Source organism: Rhea pennata, chromosome 37, assembly GCF_028389875.1.
Source record: "Rhea pennata isolate bPtePen1 chromosome 37, bPtePen1.pri, whole genome shotgun sequence".
In the NCBI taxonomy this organism is placed as follows: domain Eukaryota; kingdom Metazoa; phylum Chordata; class Aves; order Rheiformes; family Rheidae; genus Rhea; species Rhea pennata.
The window spans coordinates 359,218-380,014 of NC_084699.1; the positions used below are offsets into that span (position 1 = coordinate 359,218).

At 66.1% G+C, this 20,797-nt stretch overlaps 1 protein-coding gene across 6 annotated transcripts; it reads left to right on the forward strand.

Annotated features, from left to right (window-relative positions):
* Window positions 1-13: 13 nt before the first annotated feature.
* On the forward strand, window positions 14-20,739 carry IPO4 (importin 4). Of its 6 annotated transcripts, XM_062598785.1 has the most exons (20): window positions 24-246; window positions 1,887-1,952; window positions 2,929-3,030; window positions 3,779-3,862; window positions 4,688-4,852; window positions 6,487-6,540; window positions 7,215-7,324; window positions 9,104-9,212; window positions 10,039-10,162; window positions 10,484-10,597; window positions 10,726-10,839; window positions 11,723-11,831; window positions 12,992-13,100; window positions 14,505-14,605; window positions 14,728-14,805; window positions 15,554-15,611; window positions 16,151-16,165; window positions 18,260-18,316; window positions 18,864-18,986; window positions 19,638-20,732. In XM_062598785.1, the coding sequence occupies exons 1-20, from the start codon at window positions 226-228 to the stop codon at window positions 20,403-20,405; spliced, it is 2,481 nt and encodes an 826-aa protein (XP_062454769.1). In that variant the 5' UTR covers window positions 24-225; the 3' UTR covers window positions 20,406-20,732. The 6 variants fall into 6 exon arrangements, with proteins under 6 accessions (XP_062454773.1, XP_062454772.1, XP_062454771.1 ...); XM_062598786.1 differs by lacking the exon at window positions 10,484-10,597 and having other exon boundaries at window positions 20-246; window positions 19,638-20,734; XM_062598790.1 differs by lacking the exon at window positions 19,638-20,732 and having other exon boundaries at window positions 34-246; window positions 16,151-16,244; window positions 18,864-18,951.
* The last annotated feature ends 58 nt before the right edge of the window (window positions 20,740-20,797 follow it).

Consider the following 20,797-nt stretch of genomic DNA (forward strand, 5'->3'; position numbering starts at 1 on the left):
CGTTTCTCACCCCGTTTTTTCGGTCTGGTTTCGTGTTTGTTTCCCCCGGGGGGGGGGGGGCGCAGGCGGCGCTGCTGGTGCTGAGCGCGGCGGCGGAGGCGGCGCCCGACGCCCTGGCCCCCCACGGCGCCGCCCTCGTCGCCCTGTGCCGGGCCGCCCTGAGCCCCACGGCGCCGCCCGGCCCCCACGGCCACCGGCCTCCGGGCCCTGGGGGGGCTGGCGGCCATGCTGGGCGGCGCCCACACGGTGAGCGGCTTCGGCGGGCTGGGGCGGGGGGGCGGTTTCGAGGCTCCCGCTGCCGCCGCTCTGCCCGGAAAGGCGGTTTCGAGGCCCCCCCCTCCCCCAAACGGCGGCGGCGTAAAGCGGTGGTTTCGGGGAACCCAAGATGGCGGCTTTGGGGGGGGGCGGTGCATAAAGCGGTGGTTTCGGGGAACCCAAGATGGCGGCTTTGAGGGGGGTGGTGCATAAAGCGGTGGTTTCGGGGAACCCAAGATGGCGGCTTGGGGGGGGGCGGTGCATAAAGTGGTGGTTTCGGGGAACCCAAGATGGCGGCTTGGGAGGGGGGGTGGTGCATAAAGCGGTGGTTTCGGGGAACCCAAGATGGCGGCTTTGGGGGGGGGCGGTGCATAAAGTGGTGGTTTCGGGGAACCCAAGATGGCGGCTTGGGGGGGGGGTGGTGCATAAAGCGGTGGTTTCGGGGAACCCAAGATGGCGGCTTTGGGGGGGGGCGGTGCATAAAGCGGTGGTTTCGGGGAACCCAAGATGGCGGCTTGGGGGGGGGCGGTGCATAAAGTGGTGGTTTCGGGGAACCCAAGATGGCGGCTTGGGGGGGGGTGGTGCATAAAGCGGTGGTTTCGGGGAACCCAAGATGCGGCTTTGGGGGGGGGCGGTGCATAAAGTGGTGGTTTCGGGGAACCCAAGATGGCGGCTTGGGGGGGGGTGGTGCATAAAGCGGTGGTTTCGGGGAACCCAAGATGCGGCTTTTGGGGGGGGGCGGTGCATAAAGCGGTGGTTTCGGGGAACCCAAGATGGCGGCTTGGGGGGGGGTGGTGCATAAAGCGGTGGTTTCGGGGAACCCAAGATGGCGGCTTGGGGGGGGGCGGTGCATAAAGCGGTGGTTTCGGGGAACCCAAGATGGCGGCTTGGGGGGGGGCGGTGCATAAAGCGGTGGTTTCGGGGAACCCAAGATGCGGCTTTGGCGTGGGGAGGGGGCAGCAGCGGTAAAACAGCGGTTTCGGGGAACCCAAGATGCCCCAAATAGCAGTTTCGAGGCTCCCCGCTGACAGCAGTTTCGACGTTTCCCGAAACAGTGTTTTTTTCATGTCTCAAAAACACACATTTTTTTGATTTTTCTAAAATGGCGGTTTCAGGTTACCCCAAAGCAGTAGTTTTTGTGCTTAAAACAGCAGCTTTAGGGCCTTCAAAAAAAAAAAAAAAAAAAAAAAAGTGGTTTCAAGTGTCCCCCCCCCCAAAATAGCACTTCTAGCTTGCTCCAGAATAGCGTTTTTGGCAGCAAAATGGTCTTTTTTGTGGGGGGGGGGCAACCCCGAGTGTTCCTTAAAGCAGCGGTTTCGGGTTTCCCCAAAACAGCAGTTTTTAATTGTAAATAATTTTTGCGTGCGGGTGTTTTTTTTAAGTAGTTTCAAGGAAAAAAGTAGCAGTTTTGGTTATTTCTAAAGTAAGCGTTTTTAGGTTTAAATTAGCGCTTTTTTTTTTTTTTTTGGCGGGAGAGGCTGCTGCGATAGCAGTTTCGAGGCTCCCCCCTGTTGAAACAAGAGTTTCGAGGCCCCCCCCCGATTTTATTTTTTTCCCCCCAATTTTCGCGGCGTTCGGGCGGAGGGGGAGTCTTGGCGGTTTCGAGACTCCCCCCCCGCCCCCCCCCCCAGGAGCTGCTCCGGTCGCTGCTCCCCGACGTCCTGGCGGCCCTGGAGAAGCTGCTCGGCGCCGACGAGGTGGGTCCGGGCTTGGGGGGGGGGGCACAAGCTTTTGAGGTCTCTTTGGCTGTTTCGAGGGATCGCCGGAAGTTTCGAGGGTGCCCCCCCCCCCTCCCGGGGAGGATTTCGGCGATTTCGGGGGGCTTTTCGAGGCGCGTCCCGGCCCTTTTTAATCCTTCCCGGCGGTTTCGAGGCGCCCGCGCTTTGCCGCCCGGGGTTTCGAGGCACCCCGGAGCATTTGGGGGGGGGGGGGCCGTTCCGGTGTGTTTTGGGGCTGCTCTGAGCTTTTTTGGGGGGCCCCGGGCTGCCTTTGGGGCCCCCAGGGCCGTTTGGGGGGGGGGCGTTTGGGGCCGTTTCGAGGGTTTCGAGCAACGTTGCGGCATCCCCGGGCCGTTTCGGGGCTCCCCTGGGGGTTTCAAGGCTCCCCTACAAGCCATTTTTGAGGGGAGACTTGAGATACTTCATGGCTCCCGAGATATTTTTGGGGCTATTCTGGGCATTTTTCAGGCTTGTTGGCAGTTTCAGGGCTGCCCTGGTGGTTTCAAGGGTCCCCCGGGGCCATTTTGGGGAACCTCGGGGCCGTTTTGGGCCCCCCCAAGGTGATTTTTGGTCCGTTCTGGAGGGTTTTGGCAGTTTCAGGGCTACCCTGATGGTTTCAAGGGTCCCCCAGGGCCATTTTGGGGAACGTCAGGGCCGTTTTGGGGCCCCCCCAAGGTGATTTTTGGTCCATTCTGGAGCTTTCTGGCAGTTTCAGGGCTGCCCTGGGGGTTTCAAGGCTCCCCCCCCCCCGAGGACGTTTCGGGGTGCCCCACGGCGGTTTCAGGGGCCCCCAAAGCCGTTTCTTGGGTTTTTTTTTTGCTGGATCCTGTGTGGTTTGCGGGGCGGGGACGACGCTCGGCGGTTTCGGGGCCCCCCAAAGCGGCGGTTTCGGGTGCCCCCTCTGCCCCCCCCACCCCCAGCGGCGGTTTCAAGTCCCCCCCCCCCCCCCCCGCAGGAGCTGGCGACCGAAGCCCTGGAGGTGCTGGACGAGTTCCTGGAGGCCGATCCGGCCGCCGTGACCCCTCACCTCCGACCCCTGCTCGACCTCTGCCTCCAGGTGACCCCCGGGGCAGGGGCCCAGGCATCCGGGAGAGAGGGGGCCCAGGCGTCCGGGGCGGGGCCCAGGCGTCCGGGAGAGGGGCCCAGGCATCCGGGAGAGGGGCCCAGGCGATTGGGGGAGGGGCCCAGGCATCCGAGGGAGGGGCCCAGGCGTCCGAGAAGGGGCCCAGGTGTCCGGGGAGGGGCCCAGGCGTCCGGGGAAGGGGCCCAGGCATCCAGGCAGAGGGGCCCAGGCGTCCGGGCAGAGGGGCCCAGGCGTCCGGGAGAGGGGCCCAGGCATCCGGGAGAGGGGCCCAGGCGTCCGGGGAAGGGGCCCAGCTGTCCGGGAAGGGGCCCAGGTGTCTGGGGAAGGGGCCCAGGCGTCCGGGGAGGGGCCCAGGCGTCCGGAGGAGGGGCCCAGGCGTCCGGGAGAGGGGCCCAGGCGTCCGGGGAAGGGGCCCAGGTGTCCAGGAAGGGGCCCAGGTGTCCGGGGAGGGGCCCAGGCGTCCGGAGGAGGGGCCCAGGCGTCCGGGAGGGGGGCCCAGGCGTCCGGGGGAGGGGCCCAGGCGTCCGGGGAAGGGGCCCAGGCATTCAGGGCGGGGCCCAGGCGCCCGGGGAGGGGCCCCGGCGTCCGGGAGAGGGGCCCAGGCGTCCGAGGCGTCCGAGGAGGGGCCCAGGTGTCCGGGGAGGGGCCCAGGCGTCCGAGGAGGGGCCCAGGCGTCCGGGGCGGGGCCCAGGCGTCCGAGGGACCCCGGCGTCCCCCGCAGGTGGGGGGCGACGCGGGGCGGGGTGACGCCGTCCGCGCCAGGGCTTTGGCCACCGTCGCCTTCGTCGCCCAGCGGTGCCCCAAGGTGAGCGGGGGCGGGGGGGGGGCTGGGAGGCGCTGGGGGATACTGGGAGGCACTGGGGGATACTGGGAGGCACTGGGCGGGTGCTGGGGGGGACTGCAAAGGGATACTGGGGGGTACTGGGAGGGACTGGGACACGGGGGCATTGGGGCATGCTGGCGGGTCAGTGGGAGATGCTGGGCGGCACTGGGACATACTGGAATGGACTGGGACATGCTGGGAGGAACAGTGAGTGTTACTGGGCTATACTGGGGAGCACTGGGCCATATTGGTCTGGCACTAGGTAGTATTGTGTTGTGCTGGAGAGTACTGGGGCATACTGGGAGGAGCACTGAGGGCTGTCTGGGGTATACTGGGTAGCAGCGGGGTATACTGGAGGACACTGGGCATAGTGGGGGGGCACTGGGCTATACTGGAGGGTGGCAGGGTATACTGGAAGGTACTGGGTGAACTGGGAGGGGCTCTGGGGAGGCACTGGGCTATACTGGAGCGCTGTAGGCTATGCTGGAGGTCACTGGGTATACTGGGAGGAGCGCTGGGGTATACTGGAGGGCAGTGGGGTATACTGGAAGGTACTGGGCGTACTGGGAGGTGCATTGAGGGGGGCACCGGGCTAAAGTGGGAAGCACTGGGGCATAGTGGGGGTTACTGGGCTATACTGGGGGTCACTAGGGTGTATTGGGGGGGTGCTAAAAGGGGTGCTGGGCTCTACTGGGAGGCACTGGGGTATACTGGGATGGGATGGAGCAGCATAGGTCAGCCTATATCAGTGCATGTTGGCTTATACTGGTGTATAGTGGTTTATACTGGTGTGTACTGGCGCGGCAGGCGCTGCTGCGGGGGGGGCTGCTGCCCCCGCTGCTGGGGGGACTCCTGGGCCCCCTGTGCGCCGCCCCCCCGCCCGGGCGGCCTGACCCCGAGGACGAGGAGGACGAGGAGGGCGGCGAGGCCGAAGGCTGCGGCGGCTCCAGCCCCCGGCACGCGGCCGCCCAGGTGGGGCCCGGGACGGGCAAAACGCCCCGAAACGCCCCGAAACGGGGCCAGAAATGGGCAGAACGCCCCGGAACGCCCCAAAACGGGGCTGGAAACGGGTGAAACGCCCCAAAACAGGGCTGGAAACGGGCAAAACGCCCCCAAATGGGGCTGGAAAGGGGCAAAACGCCCCAAAACGGGGCTGGAAACGGGCAAAACGCCCCCAAACCGGGGCCGGAAACGGGCAAAACGCCCCCAAATGGGGCTGGAAAGGGGCAAAACGCCTCAAAATGGGGCCAGAAATGGGCAGAATGCCCCAAAACGCCCCAAAACGGGGCTGGAAACGGGCAAAACGCCCCGAAACGCCCCAAAATGGGGCCGGAAACGGGCAAAACGCCCCCAAATGGGGCTGGAAAGGGGCAAAACGCCTCAAAATGGGGCCAGAAATGGGCAGAATGCCCCAAAACGCCCCAAAACGGGGCTGGAAACGGGCAAAACGCCCCGAAACGGGGCTGGAAACGGGCGGAACGCCCTGAAACGCCCCAAAATGGGGCTGGAAACAGGCAAAACGCCCCCAAATGGGGCTGGAAAGGGGCAAAACGCCTCAAAATGGGGCCAGAAATGGGCAGAATGCCCCAAAACGCCCCAAAACGGGGCTGGAAACGGGCAAAACGCCCCGAAACGCCCCAAAACGGGGCTGGAAACGGGCAAAACGCCCCCAAATGGGGCTGGAAAGGGGCAAAACGCCTCAAAATGGGGCCAGAAATGGGCAGAATGCCTCAAAACGCCCCAAAACGGGGCTGGAAACGGGCAAAACGCCCCGAAACGCCCCAAAACGGGGCCGGAAACGGGCAAAACGCCCCCAAATGGGGCTGGAAAGGGGCAAAACGCCTCAAAATGGGGCTAGAAATGGGCAGAATGCCCCAAAACGCCCCAAAACGGGGCTGGAAACGGGCAAAACGCCCCGAAACGGGGCTGGAAACGGGCAGAACGCCCTGAAACGCCCCAAAACGGGGCTGGAAACAGGCGAAACGCCCCGAAACGGGTCTGGAAACGGGCAGAACGCCCCGAAACGCCCCAAACTGGGGCCGGAAACGGGGAAGACACCCCAAAATGGGGCCAGAAACGGGCAGAACGCCCCGATACGCCCCAAAACGGGGCTGGAAACAGGCAAAACGCCCCGAAACACCCCAAAACAGGACTGGAAACGGGTAAAACACCTTAAAACGGCTGGAACAGGACTGGAACGGGTAAAGTGCCCTAAAATGCCCCGAAACAGGGCTGGAAACGGGTCAAACAGCCCCAAACGGCGCCAGAATGGGGCTGGAATGGGCAAAACGCCCTAAACAGGGCTGGAAACAGGTAAAATGCCCTGAAACGCCCCAAAACGGCGCCGGAAACGGGTAAAACGGGGCAGAAACGGAGTCGAAACGACCAGAAACGGGCAAAGCGCCCCAAAACAGCGCCAGAACAGCCAAAACGCCCTGAAATGGGGCCAGAATGGCTAGAAACGGGCAAAAAGGCCCTAAAACGCACCGAAATGGGGCCGGAACGGCCGGAAACGGGCAAAGCGGGCCCGAAGCGGGTTCCGCCCGTTTTGGGGTGAGACGCGGGCGGTTTGGGTCCGCGCTGAGCCCCGCCCGCGCGTCCCGCAGGCCCTCGACGCCCTGGCCCAGGCGCTGCCCCCCGAAAAGCTCCTCCCACCCCTGGTGCGTTCGGGGCGATTCGGGGGGAATTGGGGGCATTTTGGGGGGTTTCCGGGCGTTTTGGGGCGAAAAGGGCCGATTTGGGGGGCTCCTTGGGGGGGTATCGGACAGTTTTGGGGCCATTTGGGGTTTTTTTTGGGGGGGTTTTGGGTTATTTGGTCTCCCGGGGGGGTTTTGGGGGGTAATTTGGAGGTTTTGGGGGTGCCTGGGTGTTATTTGTGACTTTTGGGGAGAATTTGCAGGATTTTGGGGCTCCTGGCGAACATTACGGGGTTTTTCTTCTGTTTTTCGGGGTGTATTTGGGCCATTTTGGGGTCGCGGGGGGGGGGGCGATTTGGCGCCTTTTGGGGTATATTTAGGCTCCCGGGGGAAAATTTTGGGGCTAATTTGGACAGTTTGGAGGCTCTCGGGGAGGGGGGGAAATGGGGCGATTTGGGGTTTTTTGGGGGGGAATTTGCAGGATTTTGGGGTCCCCGGGGGGGGATATTTGGGGCTTGGGGGGTTATTTGGCCGGGGGGGGGGGTTGGGGGGCTTTGGGGGGTGGATTTGGGGTGATTCTCTGGGAGATTGGGGGGAGTCAGGGGTGTTTTGGGGTGTTTTGGGGTGTTTCCGACTGTTGTTTTTTTTTGGGGGGGGGGGGGTCGGGGCGCCCCTGACCCCCGTCCCCGTCCCCATAGCTACCGCTGCTGGAGCCGCTGTTGGGGAGCCCCCAGCCCCCCGCCCGCAAGGGGGGGCTGCTGGCGCTGGGGGCCCTGGCCGAGGGTTGCGGGGAGCTGTTGCACCGACGGTGAGTCCTCCCAACAACCGCCGCCCACCCCCGGAATCACCCCAAACGCCCCCCAAAACCCCCCTCGGCGCCCTCGAAACCCTCCTCAGCGCCCCCAAATACCCCCCCTAAAGCGCCCCCGGCGTCAACCGGAGGCGTCAGTCGGAGGCGTCACCCGCAGGCGTCACCCGCAAAGACCCCGAAACACCCTCGTTTTGGCCCAGAATTGGTCCTCCCTCCCCGTATCACCCCCGTCGCCCCCACAGCACCCCGGCGTCACCCCCCAAAATACCCGTTTCACCCCCCAAACAGCCTCGCTTCAGCCCCGAAAGCCCCGTTGTCACCCCAAAACGCCCCTGTTTCACCCCCAAATGCCCCAGTTTCACCCCCAAATGCCCTGTTGTTACCCCCAAACACCACAGTTTCACCCCCAAACACCCTCGTTTTACCCCAAAATGCCCTGGTGGCACCGCTAAACACCCGTTTTGCGGGCAAACACCCGCCTTTCACCCCCAAATACCCCGTGGTCACCCGCAAATGCGCCTGTTGCCCCCAAATACTCCCCTGCTACCCTCAGACGTCCCCAAATGGGGGGTGTTGGGGGTATTTTAATGGTTTTGGAGGTGTACGGGGGGTATTTTGGGTGTGTTTGGGGGTGTTTGGGGGTGTGTCTGGGGCTGTTGTGGGGGTGTGCGGGGTGTAATTGGGGGTGTTTGTGGGTAATTGGGGGGTGTCTCAGGGGTGTTGGGAGAACTTTGGGGGTGTTTGGGGGTATCCGGGGGTGTTTTGGGGGTATTTAGGGGTGTTTCTGGGGTGTTTTGGGGGACTGTGGTGGTGCTGGGGTGCGTTTTGGGGGTATTTGGGGGGTGTTCTGGTGTTTTGTCCGAGTGTCGGGTTATTTGGGGGTGCTCAGGTGTATTTGGGGGTGTCTGGGTGTATTTGGGGGTGTATTTAGGCGCACTTTGGGGGTCTGCAGGTGTTTTGGGGGGTATTTTGGGTGCATTTGGGGGTATTTTGGGTGCATTTGGGGGTATTGCGGGTGTATTTAGGTGTATTTTGGGGGTATTTCAGGGTATTCGGGGGTATTGCGGTGCGTTTTGGGTGCATTCAGGGGTATTTTGGGGTCTTCGGGTGTGTTTGGGGGATATTTGGGGGTACTTGGGTGCGTTTTGGGTGTATTTGGGGGTATTGGGGTGTGTTCTGGGTGCATTTGGGGGTGCTGGGGTGTGTTTTGGGTGCATCCGGGGGTATTTGAAGGGTATTCGGGGGTATTCGGGTGGTTTTTGGGAGCATTCAGGGGTATTTTGGGGGTGTTGGGGTGCATTTTGGGTGCATTTGGGGGTATTTGGGTGCATTTGGGGGTATTTTGGGGGTATTTGGGTGCATTTGGGGTGTATTTGGGTGCGTTCTGGGTGCATTCGGGGGTATTTGCGGGTATTCGGGTGCGTTTTGGGTGCATTTGGGGGTATTTTGGGTGTATTTGGGTGCGTTTGGGGGGTATTTGGGGGCATTTGGGTGCATTTTGGGTGCATTCGAGGGTATTTGGGGTGTATTTAGGGGCATTTTGGGGGTATTCAGGTGTATTTTGGGTGTATTTGGGTGCATTTTGCGGGTATTTGGGTGCGTTTTGGGTGTATTTAGGGGGTATTTGGGTGTATTCAGGTGCATTTTGGGAGTATTTGGGTGCGTTTTGGGCGCGTTCGGGGGTATTTTGGGTGAATTCGGGTGCGTTCGGGGGGTCGCGGGGTGCCCACGGGTGCTCCCCCCCCCCACCCCGACCCCCCCCCACCCCCGGTGCAGGTACCTGGAGCCGGTGCTGCGGGTGCTGCGGGGGGGCCTGGGCGACCCCCAGGGCCCCGTGCGGGGGGCGGCTGCCTGCGCCCTGCGCCGCCTCGCCGACTGCCTCCAGGTGCGGCACTGGGAGGCACTGGGAGGGGACTGGGAGGGGATTGGGAGGCGCTGGGAGGGGATTAGAAGGCACTGGGAGGCACTGGGAGGGGATTGGGAGGCACTGGGAGGGGATTGGGAGGGGATTGGAAGGCACTGGGAGGCACTGGGAGGGGATTGGGAGGCACTGGGGGCCACTGGGAGAGGATTGGGAGGGGATTAGAAGGTACTGGGAGGTACTGGAAGGGGATTGGGAGGCACTGGGAGGGGATTAGGAGGGGATTGGGAGGCACTGGGAGGCACTGGGAGGGGATTGGGAGGCACTGGGAGCTATTGGAAGGTACTGGGAGGGCTACTGGGGGTACTGGGAGGACCCAGGAAGCTACTGGGAGACAGTGGGTGGCGCTGCAAGGGCTCAGGAGGCTATTGGGAGGCACTGGGGGTACTGGGAGGCACTGGGAGGGCCCAGCAGGCTACTGGGGTGCACTGGGAGGCATCGGGAGGGCTAATGTGGGGCACTGGGGCTACTGGGAGGGCCAAGGGGGCTACTGGGAGGCACTGGGAGGGTCCAGAGCCTTATGGGAGGCACTAGGGGCTACAGGGGGGCACTGGGAGGTATGCGGAGAACACAGGGAGCTACTGGGATATACTGGGTGAGCTACTGGGATATACTGGGAGGCACCAGGAGATCTCTGGGGGCTACTGGGAGATGTGGGGGGATACTGGAAAGCACTGGGAGGAGTCCTGACCCATACTGGAAAGCACTGGGTCATACTGGGAGACCCCACCCGAGTGCCTAGGGCTCCCTTGGCCTGTACTGGTCCGTACTGGTCTGTACTGGTGCGCAGCCGGAGGTGGCGACACTGGCGGGGGAGATGCTGCCGACGGCGCTGGCGGCCCTGGAGGGCCCAGGAGTCCGGGAGGCCCCGGCCAAGGCCTGGTACATCCTGGAGAGCCTCCTCGAGTGCCTCGGTAGGGGCCCAGGCGTCCGGGGAGGGGCCCAGGCGTCCGGGGAGGGGCCCAGGCGTCCGGCAGAGGGGCCCAGGCGTCCGGGAGAGGGGCCCAGGCGTCCGGGAGGGGGGCCCAGGCATCCGGGAGAGGGGCCCAGGCGTCCGGGAAAGGGGCCCAGGCGTCCGGGGAGGGGCCCAGGCGTCCGGGAGAGGGGCCCAGGCGTCCGGGGGAGGGGCCCAGGCGTCCGGGGAGGGGCCCAGGCGTCCGGGAGGGGGGCCCAGGCGTCCGGACGAGCGGGCCCAGGCGTCCGGGTGCCTTAATCCGCGCCCCCCCCCCCCCCAGGCGAGGCCGTGGGCCCCTTCCTGCCCTCGGTGCTGAGCGTCGTCCTGGGGGTCCTGGACCCCCCCGGATCTGCCCGGAGCCTGGAGCTGGCGCTCAGCACCCTCAGCACCCTGGGTGAGCGACCCCAACCCCCCACCCTTGGGACCCCCCCCCAGCCCCCTCCGCCCCACAGCGGGGGGAGGGGTCATGCCCCCCCCCCCGGCCTTGACCCCCTGACCCCCACCCCTGTCCTTGCCCCCCAGCGTCGGGGGCCGGGGAGCAGCTGCGGCCCCACGCGGGTCCCATCCTGGCGGCGCTGAGCCCCCTCCTGCGCCCGGGGCCCCCCGACACCCGGGCCCGGCGCCTCCAGGCTCTCGGTGAGACCAAGGGGCCCAGGCGTCCTGGGGCGAGGGGCCCAGGCGTCCGGGGAGGGGCCCAGGTGTCCGGGCAGAGGCCCAGGTGTCCGGGGTGGGGCCCAGGCGTCCGGGGAGGGGCCCAGGCGTCCCGGGGAGAGGCCCAGGGGTACGGGGGAGGGGCCCAGGCATCCGGGGAGGGGCCCAGGCGTCCGGGGAGGGGCCCAGGTGTCCGGGAAAGGGGCCCAGGCGTCCGGGGAAGGGCCCAGGCGTCCGGGGAGGGGCCCAGGCGTCTGGGGAGGGGCCCAGGCGTCTGGGGAAAGGGCCCAGGTGTCCGGGGTGGGGCCCAGGCATCCGGGGAGGGGCCCAGGTGTCCGGGCAGAGGCCCAGGGGTCTGGGGGAGGGGCCCAGGCATCCTGGGAGGGGCCCAGGTGTCCCGGGGAGGGGCCCAGGCGTCCGGAGGAGGGGCCCAGGCATCCTGGGAGGGGCCCAGGTGTCCAGGGGAGGGGCCCAGGTGTCTGGGGAGGGGCCCAGGCATCGGGGGCAGAGGCCCAGGGGTCCGGGGGAGGGGCCCAGGCGTCCGGGGAGGGGCCCAGGCATCCGGGAGAGGGGCCCAGGTGTCCAGGAGAGGGGCCCAGGCGTCCGGGGAGGGGCCCAGGTGTCCGGGAGAGGGGCCCAGGTGTCCGGGGAGGGGCCCAGGCGTCCGGGCGTGGGGCCCATGTGTCCAGGGAGGGGCCTGGGTGTCCAGGGGAGGGGCCCAGGCGTCCGGGCGCGGGGCCCAGGCGTCCGGGGAGGGGCCCAGGTGTCCGGGAGAGGGGCCCAGGTGTCCAGGGGAGGGGCCCAGGTGTCCGGGGAGGGGCCCAGGCGTCCGGGCGCGGGGCCCAGGCGTCCGGGCGCCCTCCCGCAGAGGTGCTGGGCGCGCTGGGACCCGGGGCCGGGCCCCGTCTCATCCCGGCGCTGGAGCTGGGGCTGGAGCTGGCGCTGGAGGAGGACGAGCCCGAGGGCCGGCGGGTGCTGTGAGTCCCCCCCGCGCCCCCAAATACCCCCCCGGGACCCGCCGACAGCCCCTAATACCCCCCCGACACCCCCATAGCCCCCCTAGAGCCCTTAATTACCCTTTAATTGACCTTAATAGTGGCTTATTAGTCCTAGATGGCTCTTAATAGCTCCTTAATTGTTCCTAATAGCCCCCTAATAGCTCGTTATTATCCCTAATAGCTGTTAATAGCGCCTGATAGCTCTTTAATAGCTCTTAATATGCGATTATTAGCCGTAGTAATCTCTTAATAGCCCTTAATAAGCTCCTAATGGCCTCTAACAATCTTCTAAGAGCTCCTAATAATTTCCTGGTAGCCCCAAATATTCTTTATTGGCCCCAATATGTTTTACTGTCCCCCCTAATAGCCCCTAATATGCCGTTATTAGCCCTAGTAGCCCCTAATGTTCCCCTTATAGCCCCCAATATGCCCTTATTAGCCCCAATAGTCCCTAATAACCCCTTAATAGCTCCTAATGATTCCTTATTAGCCCCTATTATGTCCCTTGTTGCCGCTAATATTGTCCTGGTAGCCCCTAATAACTCCCTAGTAGCTCCCCAATGGACCCCCGTAGCCCTCTAATCGCCCCAAATAGCCCCCTATTAGCCCCAAAGAGGATTTAGTAGTTTTCCAATGGCCCCTAATAGTCCTCAATAGCTCCTAATAGCCGTTAATAGACCTTAAGAGCTCCTAATAGCTCTTTAATAGCCCCCAAATAGCTCTTAATAGCTGTTTGATTGCCTCTGTTAGGCCTTAATAGATGTTTAATAGCTCTAATAGCCGCTAATAGCTCTTTCCCTAGCTCCCAAATAGCTCTTAATAGCTGTTTAATAGCCCCAATAGCTCTCAATATCTTGTTAATAGTCACTAATAGCTGTTTAATAGCCCCAAATAGCTCCAAACAGCCTCTAATAGCTCTTTAATAGCCCCTAATAGCTGCTTAGTAGCCCTTTAGTAGCTCCTAATAGCCCTTTAATAGCCCCTAATAGCTGTTTAATAGCCCCAAATAGCGCTGAAGAGCCCCTAATAGCCCTTTATAGCCCCAATAGCCGTTTAATAGCCCCCAATAGCCCCTAATAGTTTTCTAATAGCTCCTAATTATTGGGGGCAGCCCCTAATACGTGCCCCCCCCCCCGCAGGTACGGGCTGGCGGCGGCGGCGGCGGCGGCGCTGGGCGCCGACCTGGGGCCCCTCCTGCCCCGCGTGGTGCCCGTGCTGCTGGGGGCCCTGCGGCGGCCCCCCGCCCCGGTGAGTGCGCGGCGGGGGGGGGGGGGAGGGGGGGCCTCGAAACCCCCCCCGCATCTGCCTCGCGGCCGCCTCGAAACCCCCCAAATCCACCTCGGGGGGCCCTGAAACCCCCAAAATCCGCCTCGGGGGGCCTTGAAACCGCCAAAATCTGCCTGGGGGCACCTTGAAACCCCCAAAATCCACCTCGGGGGGCCTTGAAACCACCAAAATCTGCTTGGGGGCACCTCGAAACCCCCAAAATCCACCTCGGGGGGCCCTGAAACCCCCCAAATCCACCTCGGGGGGCCCTGAAACCCCCAAAATCCGCCTCGGGGGGCCTTGAAACCGCCAAAATCTGCCTGGGGGCACCTCGAAACCTCCCAAATCTGCCTCGGGGGGGGGACCTTGAAACCACCAAAATCGGCTTGGGGGCACCTTGAAACCCCCCAAATCCATCTCGGGGGCCTTGAAACCACCGAAATCCGCCTCAGGGGGGGCCTTGAAACTGCCAAAATCTGCTGCGGGTTTGGGGGGGAGCTTGAAACCGCCAAAATCCACCTCGGGGGGCCTTGGAACCACCAAAATACACCTTGGCAGGCCTCAAACCCCCCCGAATCCGCCTCGCGGCCGCCTCGAAACCCCCGAAATCCACCTCGGGGGGCCTTGGAACCACCAAAATCTGCTTGGGGGCACCTTGAAACCCCCAAAATCCACCTCGGGGGGCCTTGAAACCACCAAAATCCGCCTTGCGGCGGCCTTGAAACCCCCAAAATTGAACTGGGGGGGGGGGCCTTGAAAGTGCCAAAATCTACTTTTGCAGGCCTCGAAACCCCACAAATCTGTCTCGTGGCGGCCTTGAAACCCCCAAGATCAAACTTGGGGGGCCTTGAAACCACCAAAATCAATCTTGGGGGGGGGGGGCCTTGAAACCCTCAAAATCTGCTTGGGGGTGTCTTGAAACACCCCAAATCTGCCTTGGGGGCCTTGAAACCCCCAAAATCCACCTTAGGGGGGGGCCTTGAAACCACCAAATTCTGCTTGGGGGCACCTTGAACTCCCCTCCCCCCAAATCCACCTCGGGGGGGGGGGGGGCTTGAAACCACCAAAATCCACCTGGTGGGGGGGGGCCTTGAAACCCCCCAAATTGTCCTTGGTGAGGCTGGAAACCGCCAAAATCCATTGGGGGGAGCCTCGAAACACCCAGAATTGGCCTCGGAGGGTCTTGAAACCCCCAAAACCCACTTTGATTGGGGGGGGGGCCTAGAAACCCCCCCCAAATCTGCGCCTTGTGGAGGGGGGGGCCTTGAAACCCTCAAAACCCCCTTTTTGTTGCCACCCCCCCCCCCGCTGCGGAGGGAGGGAGGGGGCGGGGCCAAGCGCTGACCCCGCCTCCTCCCTTCCCTCCTCCCCCGTGGCCCCGCCCAGGCGGCTGCGGCGGCGCCTGATTCGTTCCTGCTCTTTGATGACGTCGACGATGACGCGAGCGAGGGGGCGGAGCCGATGGAGGAGGAGGAGGAGCTTGTGGAGTGAGAGAAGGGGGGGCGGGGCTACGGGCTGGGGGCGGGGCCCCACACGTGCGGCCGGGGGTGGTGGTGGGCGGGGCCAGGCGCTGACCCCGCCCCCTCTCGCCCTCTGGCCCCGCCCCCAGGGTGGAGGTGGGCGGAGCCTACGTGCAGGAGCTGGAGGAGGCCTGCGAGGCCCTGGGGGAGGTCGCCGAGCACTGCGGGTAACTGGGCGCACTGGGAGGGACTGGGAGGGGTGGGGGAGGGTCACTGGGAGCGACTGGGAGGAGTGGGGGTGGGTAACTGGGGGGACTGGGAGGGGTGGGGGAGGGTCACTGGGAGGGACTGGGAGGGGTGGGGGTGGAGGTGGGTAACTGGGAATACTGGGAGGGACTGGGTGGGCTGGGAGGGGGTAACCGGGAGCACTGGGAGGGACTGGGAGGAGTGGGAGAAGGTAACTGGGGGGACTGGGAGGAGTGGGGGAGGGTAATTGGGAGCACTGGGAAGGACTGGGAACAGTGGGAAAGATAACTGGAAGCACTGGGAGGAGTGGGAGGGGTGGGAGAGGGTAACTGGGAGCACTGGGAAGGACTGGGAGCAGTGGGAAAGATAACTGGAAGCACTGGGAGGAGTGGGAGGGGTGGGAGAGGGTAACTGGGAGCACTGGGAGGGAGTGGGTGGGCTGGGAGGGGGTAACTGGGGGCACTGGGAGGGACTAGGGGGGTAACTGGCAGCACTGGGCGGGACTGGGAGCTCTGCGAGAGGGTAACTGGGAGCACTGCTGAGCACTGGGAGACACTGGGTGAACTGGGAGGGGTAACTGGGAGCATTGGGAGATACTGGCAGATTTGGAGTGGTAACTGGGTGGAACTGGGAGAGGGTAATGGGGAGGAATGGGGGGACTGGGAAGGGGTAACTGGGAGCACTGGGAGGAGGCACCAGGCGTTACTGGTGTCACTGGTGTCGCCCCAGCGCCGCCTTCCTGCCTTACGTGGAGCCCAGTCTGGAGGCCGTGCTGGAGCTGCTGGAGGTGAGCCGGACGCCTGGGCCCCTCCCGGACACCTGGGCCCCTCCCGGACGCCTGGGCCCCTCCCCAGACACCTGGGCCCCTTCCCTGGACGCCTGGGCCCCTCCCCCGGACGCCTGGGCCCCTCTCCCGGACACCTGGGCCCCTTCCCTGGACACCTGGGCCCCTCCCCGGACACCTGGGCCCCTCCCCGGACGCCTGGGCCCCCTCCCGGACGCCTGGGCCCCTCCCCAGACACCTGGGCCCTTCCCCGGACGCCTGGGCCCCTCCCGGACACCTGGACCCCCTCTCCGGACGCCTGGGCCCCTCCCCCAGACCCCTGGGCCTCTGCCCGGACGCCTGGGCCCCTCCCCGGACGCCTGGGCCCCTCCCCATGGTCGTAGTGGCTGACGTACGGGGCAGCGAGTGGGTGTGTGTGTGTGTTGGGGGGGGGGGGGGAGGTCGCTGCCCGGACGCCTGGGCCCCCTCGCCCGGACGCCTGGGCCCCCCCCCGCCCGGACGCCTGGGCCCCCCCCCCCCCCCACGGCTGACGGGCGGGGCAGTTCCCGCAGGCCGGGGTGCGCGAAGCCGCCTACGGCAGCCTGGGCTGCCTGTGCCTGGGGCTGGGGCCCGGCGCCGCGGCGGAGCCCGACCCCGGTGAGCTCCCGGGGCCAAAAACGCCCGTTTCGGGCAAAAAGCCCCGACCGCGGGCAGCGGGGCGGGCGGCAAAAACGGTCCGCGGCGGTTTCGGGGCTCCCCGTGGCGGGATGCGGCGGTTTCAGGGCCCCCCCCCCCCCGCCACCCAACCCCGGGTTTGGGCTCTGTTGCTGGGAGCGTTTGGGGGTGACAGGTGGAATTTGGGGGTGTTCTGGGGGTATTTGGGGCTGTTCGGGGGTATTTTGGGGGGTGTCCGGTGGTATTCGGGGCTGTTTGGGGGCTGTCCGGCAGTATTCCGGGGGTATTCGGGGCTGTTTTGGGGGTATTTGGGGGTGTCCGGCGGTATTCCGGGGGTATTCGGGGCTGTTTTGGGGGTATTTGGGGGTGTCCGGTGGTATTCCGGGGGTATTTGGGGCTGTTTTGGGGGTATTTGGGGGTGTCCGGCGGTATTCCGGGGGTATTCGGGGCTGTTTCGGGGGTATTCCGGGGGTATTCGGGGCTGTTTTGGGGGTATTTGGGGGTGTCCGGTGGTATTCTGGGGGTATTCGGGGCTGTTTTGGGGGTATTTGGGGGTGTCCGGCGGTATTCCGGGGGTATTCGGGGCTGTTTTGGGGGTATTTGGGGGTGTCCGGTGGTATTCCGAGGGTATTTGGGGCTGTTTTGGGGTAATTGGGGGTGTCCGGCGGTATTCCGGGGGTATTCGGGGCTGTTTCGGGGGGTATTCCGGGGGTATTCGGGGCTGTTTTGGGGGTATTTGGGGGTGTCCGGCGGTATTCCGGGGGTATTCGGGGCTGTTTTGGGGGTATTTGGGGGTGTCCGGTGGTATTCCGGGGGTATTTGGGGCTCTTTTGGGGGTATTTGGGGGTGTCCGGCGGTATTCCGGGGGTATTCGGGGCTGTTTCGGGGGGTATTCCGGGGGTATTCCGGGCTGTTTTGGGGGTATTTAGGGGTGTCCGGCGGTATTCCGGGGGTATTCGGGGCTGTTTGGGGGGTATTCGGGGCTGTTTTGGGTGTATTTGGGGGTGTCCGGTGGTATTCCGGGGGTATTTGGGGCTGTTTGGGGGGTATTCTGGGGTGTCTGGCGGTATTCCGGGGGTATTTGGGGCTGTTTTGGGGGTACTCGGGGCTGTCGGGGGCCCCCGCGGGTGACGGCGGCTCTGGCGGCGGCCCGCAGGACGCCGTGGGGCGGCCGTGGGGCGGGCGGCGGCGGCGCTGGCCGGGGGGGCGCGGGGCGAGCGGGCGCCGGGGGCGGCGCGGGGGGCGCTGGGGGCCCTGGGCCGGGTGCTGGGCGCCAGCCCCACGGGCGCCCCCCCCCCCGCACCCCTGGGTGCCCTCGTCCTCCTCCTGCACGACGTCCTGGCCGGGCAGGTAGGGGGGTAATTAGGGGTGGGGAATAATTGGGGGTGGGGGGTAATTAGGGAGGGGGGTAATTGTGGGTGGGGGGTAATTAGGGGTGGGGGGTAATTAGGGAGGCAAATAATTAGGGGTGGGGGGTAATTGGGGGTGGGGGTGATTGGGGGTGGGGGAGTAATTGGGGTGGGGTAATTAGGGGGTAATTAGGGGTGGGGGGTAATTGGGGGTGGGGGTGATTGGGGGTGGGGTAATAGGGGTGGGGGAATTGAGGTAATTAAGGGTTGGGGTAGTTGGGGTTGGGTGTAGGAGGTAATTAAGGGGGTAATTGGGGTAATTAGGGGGTGTGGGTAATTAGAGGTGGGCTGTAATTAAGGGGGTAATTGCGAGTGGGGGGTAATTAAGGGTAATTGGGGTAATTAGGGGGTGGGGGTAATTAGAGGTGGGTTGTAATTAAGGGGGTAATTGGGGGTGGGGGGTAATTAAGAGGGTAATTGGGGTAATTAGGGGGTGGGGTAATTAGAGCTGGGCTGTAATTAAGGGGGTAATTGGGGGTGGGGGGGGCCTTGGGGGGATGAGGGGGGTGTTTGGGGGCCGCCGGGGGGCAGTTGGGGGGTGGACGGGGGCACCGGGGGTCTCTGCTGCCCCCCCTCCCCCCCCCCCAGGTCGCCTGCCTTGAGCCCGGGGCCGGCGAGGAGGAGGAGGACGATGATGAAGAGCAGGTCGGGGGGGGGCGCACATGGGGGGGCCCGGAGAGGGGGGGTGGGGGGCACTTGGGGGTCTCGGGGTTGCTCTTAGGGGTCCCGGGGAGGTTGGGGGGCACTTGGGGGTCTCAGGGTGGCTCTTAGGGGTCCGGGGGTCTCTTAGGGGTCCTGGGGGGCTCTTAGGGGTCCTGGGGATCCCGGGGGGGCTCTTAGGGGTCCCAGGGGGGTTGGGGGGGCACTTGGGGGTCCCAGGGGAGGGTTGTGGGGTTGTTGGGGGTTCTGGGGGGGAACTTGGGGGTCTTGGGGGGGGTTGGGGGGCTCTAGGGAGTCCCGGGGTGCTTGGGGGGCACTTGGGGGGGTCTCAGAGGGGGGTTGGGGGGCACTTGAGGGTCCCTGGGGGGGGTTGGAGGGCACTTGGGGGTCCCAAGGGGTGGTTGGGGGGCACTTGGGGGTCCCGGGGGGGATTGGGGGGCACTTGGGGGTCCCAAGGGGTGGTTGGGGGGCACTTGGGGGTCCCGGGGGTGGTTGGGGGGCACTTGGGGGTCTGACCCCCCCCGCCCCCCAGGCGGAGCTGGCGGCGGAGCTGCGGGAGCTGGCGGGGGAGGGGCTGGTGGCGCTGGCCCAGGCCGTGGGGGGGCAGCTGGCCCCCCACCTCGACGAGCTGCTGCCCCACGTGCTCGCCCGCCTGGTAGGGGCCCCGGCGTCCGGGAGGGGCCCAGGCATCCGGGAGGGGCCCAGGCGTCCGGGGAGGGGCCCCAGCGTCCAGGAAGGGGCCCAGGCGTCCGGGGAGGGGCCCAGGCATCCGGGAGAGGGGCCCAGGCGTCCGGGAGGGGCCCAGGCGTCCGGGGAGGGTTGTCCGGGGAGGGGCCCTTGCGTCCGGTGAGGGGCCCAGGTGTCCGGGAGAGGGGGCCCAGGCATCCGGGAGAGGGGGCCCCGGCGTCCGGGAGGGGCCCAGGCGTCCGGTGAGGGGCCCAGGCGTCCGGGAGAGGGGGCCCAGGTGTCCGGGAGGGGCCCAGGCATCCGGGCAGGGGCCCCGGCGTCCGGTGAGGGGCCCAGGCGTCCGGGAGAGGGGCCCAGGCGTCCGGGAGGGGCCCAGGCGTCCAGGGAGGGTTGTCCGGGGAGGGGCCCAGGCGTCCGGGGGGAGGGGCCCAGGTGTCCGGGGGTGGGGCCCAGGCGTCCGGGCAAAGGGGCCCAGGCATCCGGGAGGGGCCCAGGCATCCGGGCAAAGGGGCCCAGGGGTCCGGGGAGGGGCTCAGGCGTCTGGGGAGAGGGGCCCAGGCATCCGGGAGAGGGGCCCAGGCGTCCGGCCCCGCCCCTCACCCCTCCCCCCGCCCCCCAGGAGCCCCGGTGCAGCGTGGGCGAGCGCTCGTGGGCGGCGGCCACGCTGGCCGGGCTGGGCGGGGCGCTGGGCGGGGCCGTGAGCCGCTTCCTGCCCCGCCTCGGCCCTGCCCTGGGGGCGGCGGCCCGCGACCCCCACCCGGAGGTGCGCGGCAACGGCCTCTACGCCCTGGGCGTGGTCGCCGCCGCCGCCGGCCCCGCCCTCGGCCCGTATCCTTCCGGGACACGCCCCCTCCGCGAGGCCACGCCCCCTCCCTTGGGGGGGGTGGGGCAGGCCCCGCCCCCCCCCCCTCTCCCCTTCGCACACCCTGGGGGCGGCTGTAACGAGGGGCCTGGAGGGGGGGGGGAGGAGCCACAAGGGAGGCCCCGCCCCCTTCGTGTAGCCCCGCCCCCTGTGACGCCCCAGCCCTCTGGCCACGCCCACACCCCACCCTGGCCACGCCCCCAGCCTGTGACGCCCCAGCCCTCTGGCCACACACCCCCCCCCCCCCCCGCGTGTGATGTTAGAATCCTCTGGCCACGCCCACACAGCCTGGCCACACCCCCTTTGCCTGTGATGTCACAACCATTGGCCACACCCACACACCCTGGCCACGCCCCCCCCACCTGTGACATTAGAGCCCCGTGGCCACGCCCCCCCCACCGTGCTCTGACGTCCCAGCCCTCTGGCCACGCCCACACCCCCCCCGGCCACGCCCCCCCTGCTCCTGTGACGTTAGAACCCTCTGGCCACGCCCACCCCCCCTCCGGCCACTCCCCCTTCCTGTGACATCAGAACCCCCCCCAGCCCCGCCCACGCTGCTCGGCCCCGCCTCCCCCCTCTTCCCTGTGACATCCCAGCCCCATTGGCCACGCCCACATCCGCCCCGGCCCCGCCCCCCCTTCCCTGTGACGTTGAACACTCTGGCCCCGCCCACACCGCTCGGCCCCGCCCCCTTCCCGTGACGCCCCCGCCCTCCCCACACCCCCCCCCCTCCCCGCCCCCAGTTCCCTCCATAGCGGCCCCGGCCCCCCCCGTTGGCCCCGCCCCCCGCGCTAGCCCCGCCCCCCCGCGGCTGGCCCCGCCCCCCCGCTGGCCCCGCCCCTTTCCTTGACGCGCAGGCTGGGGGCGGCGGCGCGGGGGCTGCTGGGGGCGGCGCTGGCGCGGGAGGCGCCGGGGCG